This window comes from Oryzias melastigma, linkage group LG12, assembly GCF_002922805.2.
Source record: "Oryzias melastigma strain HK-1 linkage group LG12, ASM292280v2, whole genome shotgun sequence".
NCBI classification, from domain to species: domain Eukaryota; kingdom Metazoa; phylum Chordata; class Actinopteri; order Beloniformes; family Adrianichthyidae; genus Oryzias; species Oryzias melastigma.
Genome location: NC_050523.1, coordinates 6775950 through 6783317, shown reverse-complemented (window position 1 = coordinate 6783317; position 7368 = coordinate 6775950). Strand labels below are relative to the sequence as shown.

The 7368-nt window shown below is 36.3% G+C and overlaps 1 protein-coding gene across 5 annotated transcripts in view; it reads left to right on the top strand.

Moving 5' to 3' along the window:
* Nucleotides 1-7368, top strand: part of fibcd1 (fibrinogen C domain containing 1) — a 222721-nt gene that overhangs the window by 96319 nt on the left and 119034 nt on the right. For all 5 annotated transcript variants that reach the window (XM_024299837.2, XM_036214653.1, XM_036214652.1 and 2 more), the window contains one exon: nt 5888-6367. In XM_024299837.2, coding sequence (XP_024155605.1) covers nt 5891-6367 — 477 coding nt within the window. In that variant the 5' untranslated portion in view covers nt 5888-5890. The remainder of the gene's footprint in view (nt 1-5887; nt 6368-7368) is intronic.

Below are 7368 nucleotides of genomic sequence, written 5' to 3'. Positions count from 1 at the left end.
GGGGCGTCCTTCAACCCAAACCATGAATTTTTAGCAGAATCGGGAGAATTCGTAGCCTTAAAAAGTGAGACTTCAGTGACTCAACGGCTGCTCACTCTCCTCCCCATGAACATCACCTTGGTAATTTCACCTGCATATTTTATTCTGGAACAAGGTTACATTTGAGATAGAAGCGAACACACATGAAAGAGCAGCTGAACAAAGAGTTCTTTCTGAAGATCTGAAAAGGGACGTCAATAGATTTTTTTTTTTTTTCAAAGAAGTTTCAACGGGAGAAGTTTCCTGTGAAACAAAAGTAAGAATATTTTCAGGATTAGTGTGATGCTCATAGTCAGTCTCCCGTCTCGTTTGAGCTGACTGAAGCTTCTTATAGTCCCTGAAATCTGATGTGACTGAATTTCATCAGATTTAATACCTTTTTATTGAAATCAGTTTAGATTTATACTTAAGACTTTAACTGTTTTATAAAATTAAGTCCAACTCTTCTTTAAAATCTGACATATTTTACTTTCTTTGTCACATTTTACTGGCCTTAAGTATTAAAAAAAAACATTTGCATCCATTATTAAAATGGAGAAATCTAGCCTGACTTGCTGTGGCAAAGTTAGTCCAGGGACACACGGGAACTCAAATGTCATTTATTGGGAACAGCCAGGTCAAAACAAACTATTTTTAATTCAAAGAGCAAAAAGTGCCGCACAAGCAGGAAGAGAGCCTGACACCCCGGCGCGGCCGTGACATGTAGCATCTGCAGGACAGTTTTGCTCTGTGTGCAAATCTTTCCTGAAATCAGCCGTTCGTCAAGACCCTTCGTCAGGACTCTTGGAAAAGAAAACATTCAGTGTCCATAATATGAAGTTCTGAAGGCCGAATTTGATGATGGAGGACTCAAAATTGCATTTCTGAGTTTTAAAATTGGTGACTAGCAGGAGCTTTCAGCGACAGAAAAACAAAGGGGAGTGGGGTTCCTTTGCACCAACAGTCCCGCCCACGAGTTAAAAGCAACTTTGATTATGTCTGAATTCCCTTCTGTGGGGCAGTGGTTAACAAGAAAGTCCCAGTTCGAATCCTGGCAGAATCATTGATAGATCATGTACATGTGAGAACTGTTTTTATAAAGATTCTGGCTTCACCCACGAGTGGTTTTCTAATACTGTCCTCTAGCAGTGTTTTTCCGTGTGTTGGAACGTTGGAAAGGACAAAATGCAATGAAAGCACAGGGCCGATTTCCTGTTATTAGACTAATAGTGGTGGCATATTTTCGTATTATTTTCCAGTTGTTTGTTTTTTCACTTGCTATATAGATTTAACCCTTTAATACCGAACCTTTAGCTCCAGTTTTGACATTCTTTGGACTATCCTAACTTTATAACGCAGATAATGTAATTCCAGCAGATTCTGAAGTGGAGAAAAGCAGCTTTGCTCTGACATGATGCAAAAGTTGTTTTTCCATTCTCGTTAATTTTGTAAACAGCTGAAAATTTATGGTATGTCAAAAAGAGAGAGTGTTATTTAATAAGAGTAAAGAGTAAGAAAAAAAATCCCATCTGCTGACCAAAAAAGATCTAGACACGTACATAAAATGACAGATCTCTGATTTTGTGAAGGTTTCTATTACAAATGAACATATTATTGCAATAAATTGTAAATATTTTAGGTAATGCAATTAAGCTTGTATACTGTCCTTGAAGCTGGATCGCATTTCTCCACCGTGTCCGTTTTCCTCCCCCATTCCTTATGCATGGTTGTAGGTCAAGGTGAGACCCAAGATAGACTCACAGGCTATCCAGTGTGTGGCCTATTTTGTACTCACAGAGAGGCTCTGAAAAAAAAAAAAACAATCACTTTCTTGAATCTTTAGCTCCTGATATGCCTCATATGTGAAAAGCCTCATGACAGAGCCTCCTGCTGGTGTTTGTGGACTTTATGTCTCGCATAAATAAGGCTTTTGGGTATCTTTTTCATGTTAACAGGCAATATTACAGCAATGTATATTCAAGGCAATTCCACTGATGGCTTCACTAATGTCCCAGCCTGCTGGCAATAGAGCTCGAGGGTATTGTTCTAATGTTACATTGCTGTCATTCTGCAGCATGTGGCCATTATGCACATTTTCGTACACACATCCACTCACCCAGCTTAGAATCTCTGCACCTGTACTCATGCGGAGGGAAGGAAAAAAACTACTTTGACATCAGAGGGAAGATTTCATAGAGAAGTCATGGTTAACATGTTGAGCTAAAGCACAGAGACAAAAACAGTGCTTCCCTGGAGCACTTCCTGTGATGATGTTTGTGGGTCAAAAAAACAGACGTGTCGGTGCCACTGCCTGCTGATTCCTTGGCAGGTGTTCTTCTCCAAAGTCTACTGAAGCCGAGCATGCTCACATTGTTCAGATTTCCAGCAATCTTGTTCCAAACGTGCAAAAAATGACTTGTGCAGATGGAATAACTTCATACAAATTCTATTCACGCTGGGTAATCTTCACAGTTGAGCTCTGTACTTGCAACAAGGGGCAGCGCCATGACTTCCTGTTTGAAGCCAGTGTAAAAAGTAACAGAAATCAGAATGTACTGGTTTCCTGTTTCATAAGATAATGAATCTCTTCACTGTTAATTATTAAAAAACATAAATGCAGTAGATCTCAATTTATTATGGGAGGTCTAAAAATAAGTGAAATCTGTGAGGTAGAATTACCGATACACTTTATACACTTTTCTCAGACATTTTCATATTTTTCTCCTTTAAACTCTCAAAATTAAAACTACTATAGAATGAAACACAAATTTACGATTGGAATTGAACATTCATGTAGATTTGGTAAATTGAATGCATCCTGTACAGGAGACATAGAAGGTTGATTGACCAATCAGGATGTAGAACACAACACACTGTATAAAAAATAAATAAATAAACACAAAATTGCGCTAAAAAAAAATTCTACGAAACACAAAAAGTGAATCGCAAAATAGCTAGAGACAACTGCAAATAAATGTATTGATTGGAAAATATTATTTATTTATTAATTTATTTATTTTTTTAAGCTGTAGTGGGGTAACCTGTTCTATTGTTTTTTCTTTTTAAACACTGAAATCATCCTCACCAGTTGTAAAAAAAAATGGTCGTGTTTGGCATGTCTCAAATGCTGTCAGATATGTGACTAACATCCAAAAAAAAAAAAAAAAGAGTCAATTAATTTATTTTTTTGTTTGGTTTATTTAAAGGGGCGGAAATAAAGTCCATTCTGCTGTCTCTTTACGTATTTTGATATTTTTCAATTATGCTAAAAATAAAGACCCCGGTTTGATCTGATTAAAAAAAAAAAAAAAAAAAAAAAATGGCAGAAGACCAATTCTTTCCGAACACAAATATTTAATAAGAATATGGCAAATGGTAAAATATCTCCAGTAAATTTGCCATGAAAGCTGCTTTTTGTCATTGCTCATGCTTTTTGATCCTTAGCTAGAAGTTAAAAACACAATCTTGAATCATAAGGCCAACAGTACCAGCTCATAGTTTCCACTGCTTTGAAACTATGAACTGTTTCAAAGCAGTGGAAATATTTCTGAAAATGCTCAGTTCAGAAATAACAGCTCAGATTTGATGGGAAGCTAGATCCTATGGTGTCTGATGCTGTTCATGACTGTTACTTTTATTCATGTGTAAATCAAGCTATAGAGATAAAATAAACACCATTACAGCATGATACCAAATTGAAATTATTTACAGTTATATCTACAAACTACCATATAATTAACATATTTTCTGGATTTTAAATCGCACTTGAGTATAAGTTGCAGGAGCAAAAAATCAAGAAGAAAATCATATATAAGTCGCACTTTTATATTTGGCAAAAAATACGAAAGAAATAAAAAAAAAAGAATAGTTATGCTTCAATGCAAATGAGAAAAATATCAGAATTTTAGACGAAAACAATCAGATTCTCCTCCATGTTTGTTTTGGACGACACTTCTTCTTCTGGAAATGTCAGAAGAAGATACAGCGCCCTCTAGTGGATTTTAGTGGAAACAACCGCCAAAGATAGTAGAAAAATTACGAATAAATAAGCTTATTTATGTTAAAAAAATAAAATAAAAATCGCAAATAAGTCACTTCTGAGTATAAGTCACACCCCTGGCTAGACTATGAAAAAAAACAGCGACTTATACTCCGAAAAATATGGTAAATTGATGTTTTTTGAAGTAGTGGACATTAGAATCTAAAGATAGAATAAAAAAAATGTTATTTTGTGTCCCTAAAGATGAATAAAACACTCCTCCTATCATAATTCATGCATGAAAGGGTTCATTTGTATGTTAAATTTTCGGTGCACACATAGAAAACTAGAGTTAATGGAAATGTGTTTCTAGCGTACTAAAGAAACAACAAAGGTTAAACTGCTGACTCATTGTTTCTCAGGCCCAGGACGAGCTTTACTGTCGTCTCCTGATATTCTCTTTACCTTCGTAAAAAAAAAAAAAAAGTTGAGCCGGATCATTAAGAAGCAACAACTACTGAGCTTAACAGTCCAGATAATGGAAACTATATTCCCGGGAGACTTTTCCCTCTAAAACCATTCAACAATCTGTTCATTTGTTTAAATTACAAGCTGCCGCAGTCACCTTTGCTTTCTCCACCGTGTTACTATTTTGCAGAGATTCAAAACAGCCTCAGAAGAATGTTAGCGGAAGAAATATAATGGAATATCCACAAGAGAGGGTTTATTTGAAAGATATCCTCTAAGGACTTAAAGATGACAACATTTTTAGAAAATTACTATTGTAGAAATTTGGATATATCTAAAAATAATTACTTTTTTTTTTTCTTTAATTCATCATCTGACACATTTAGACTTTATTTTGAGCTTCATTTATCAAACAAAATCAATTTATTGTCAGTAACCAGAATTAAAGCTATGTTAAATTATAATCCACTGGATTAAAAATAGATTTTCTATTTTTGATCAAATTCAATGGTTTAAAGTGTTCCTCGTGGTTTTTAATATATGGTAGGGGTCACTTTATTAGCTCTGATTCAGGTTCTGTTGGTTATATTTATGAATTTGTGGTTGAAATGCACATAAAAACAGTAAAATAAACACTTTTTTAAATATAATTGATGACTTTACACTTTCTACTGCATTTGCTGTATTGGCATGTCTTTTATTTTGAAAAGGAATTAACATAAAGTCATAAAAATTAAAAACTTTTCATATTTTTTTGAACCTATTTTTCTTTATATTTGTTTTATTTATGCCAAAAAAAATCCACAATAGTGTATTTAAATGTATCATGTGAGTAGCAAAAACATTTCTATAAATCAGTATCTTAATTTTCTAAAAGTTGAGGGAAGACTTTGTGGCTCCTACAGGGTTTAGTTGGCGAGAAATTGACCCGAATGGCGCTTTAGGTGTTGAAGGTTACCGAACCCGGTTCTAGATTGCCCCTATTTGTGCATGTGAGTGTGTGATAGAAGCATTCTGTCCTTAGTTTCACCCAGCAATAGTTGGGACAGGCTCCAGCAACCACATGACCCTGAAAAGGTATTAGGCAAAAAAAAAAAAAAATGGATAAAGCAAACAAGCATAATTTAAATAGTTTGAGCCTGTCTATGTGGTTTCCAGGTTTTTGTTAGACTTTAGTGTTCGAAAAAATGAAAGGAACTTCCTGTTTATCAGTATTGGTAGTTTGTTTATTTATTTTTGTTGGTTTAAAAAATCCAAAAAGCTATATTGGAAAGGAAAAACTGTATTTTTTAGATTCTGCTGGACATTTGAGTGCGAAAAATACCAAAAATGTTTCAAAAGCGTGCTTCTGGATTTTTGTTTTTTGGTTGTCATCTAAAATCTGCTTTCTCTTTTCTTTTTCCCTCCCTTTCTTGTTCACAGAGGATGAGCTGCAGCTACCTGCTCTGCACCATCCTGCTGTTTGTCGCTGTGCTGCTGGCCGTCACTGTAACCGGCACCATCCTGTTTATGAACCACTACCAGGCCCCGCCCATGTCCGATGGCCTCCCCCACATCTCCACCAATCAGGACGAGGGCAACGCCTTGGTCACCGTGGAAAGAGGCGACGGCTCCCGCATCAACATCTTCATCGACCCCAACTGTCCCGACTACAACAGTAACTTCCTGAGGCTGGAGGGCGTGCAGACCTCGCTGCTGCACTCGCTGACCGACCACGACTCTGACCTGAAGTCGGTGAAAGGTCAGGACCGCGCCCTCCTCGTCAGTCTGGCCGAGGAGGTGGCCAAGCTCTCGGCTCATGCGGGGCAACTGAAGATGGAATACGAGTCTCTACGCAGAGGCCAGGGCAGCCTGGGGCAGGACCTGAACGCTCTGCAGACGGAGCAGGGCCGCCTCATACAGGTGAGTCACACAGTTAACATGCATGCAGGCAAAAGTCCTACCCTTCTTCTGGAATATAATCACTGTGGGTATGAATGAACATCAAAATGATAGTAGTCCGTGCCATTCAACAGCTTGAAGGTCTACACTGAACAGCAATATCTTAAAGTCCCGATCCAATCATCTTTGAAACTGTTGTAAAGTGTTCCCAGTGTTTTTTTAAATTAGGATTGAATGGGGTGCCCGTGATGCAGCGGTAGGGTGGTCAAACTCGGTTGCAATTGTCCTTGGGCAATACACTGAACCTCATACTGCTCCTGGTGGCCATAGGTTGGTGCCAGTGATTTGGCAGAGGATCCACCCTGGGAATTTAACTGTAAAGCGCTTTGGGCCTTCAAGGAAGGTAGAAAAGAGCAATACAAGTATATGCGTTTATGTTTTTTATATATGTTTTTTTTTTTTATTTATTTATTCTTTTTTTTTTTTGTCAAAATGAAGAAACCTGCATTGTTTTCTAGGATATAGTTTCTGCAAACATTAATAATAATACATTTTATTTATATGACACATTTCATGGCACTCAAAGTCACCTCACAGTACATAAATAAAAGCATAAAAACACAACAGAATTAGCATGTTGCTACAAAATAAGCTAAACTCTAAATTAGTCTTAAAAACCTCAGTAGTTTACAAATTAGCCAAAAAAGCTAACACGTTGATTAAATACTAGATAAACTTCAAAATAACCTTAAATTCCTCTGTGAACTAAATTAGTCAAAAACATTAGCCTGTTGCTAAAATAGAAGCTAAACTCTAAATTAGCCTTAAAAACCTTAGCAGATGATAAATTAGCCACAAATGTAGCATGTTGCTAAAATAGAAGCTAAATTCTAAATTAACCTTAAAAATCTCAGTAGATCACAAATTAGCCAAAAAAAGCTAACACATTGCTTAAATACTAGCTAAACTCCAAAATAGACTAAAATTCCTTCTTAATCTAAATTAGCCAAAAACTTTGGCTT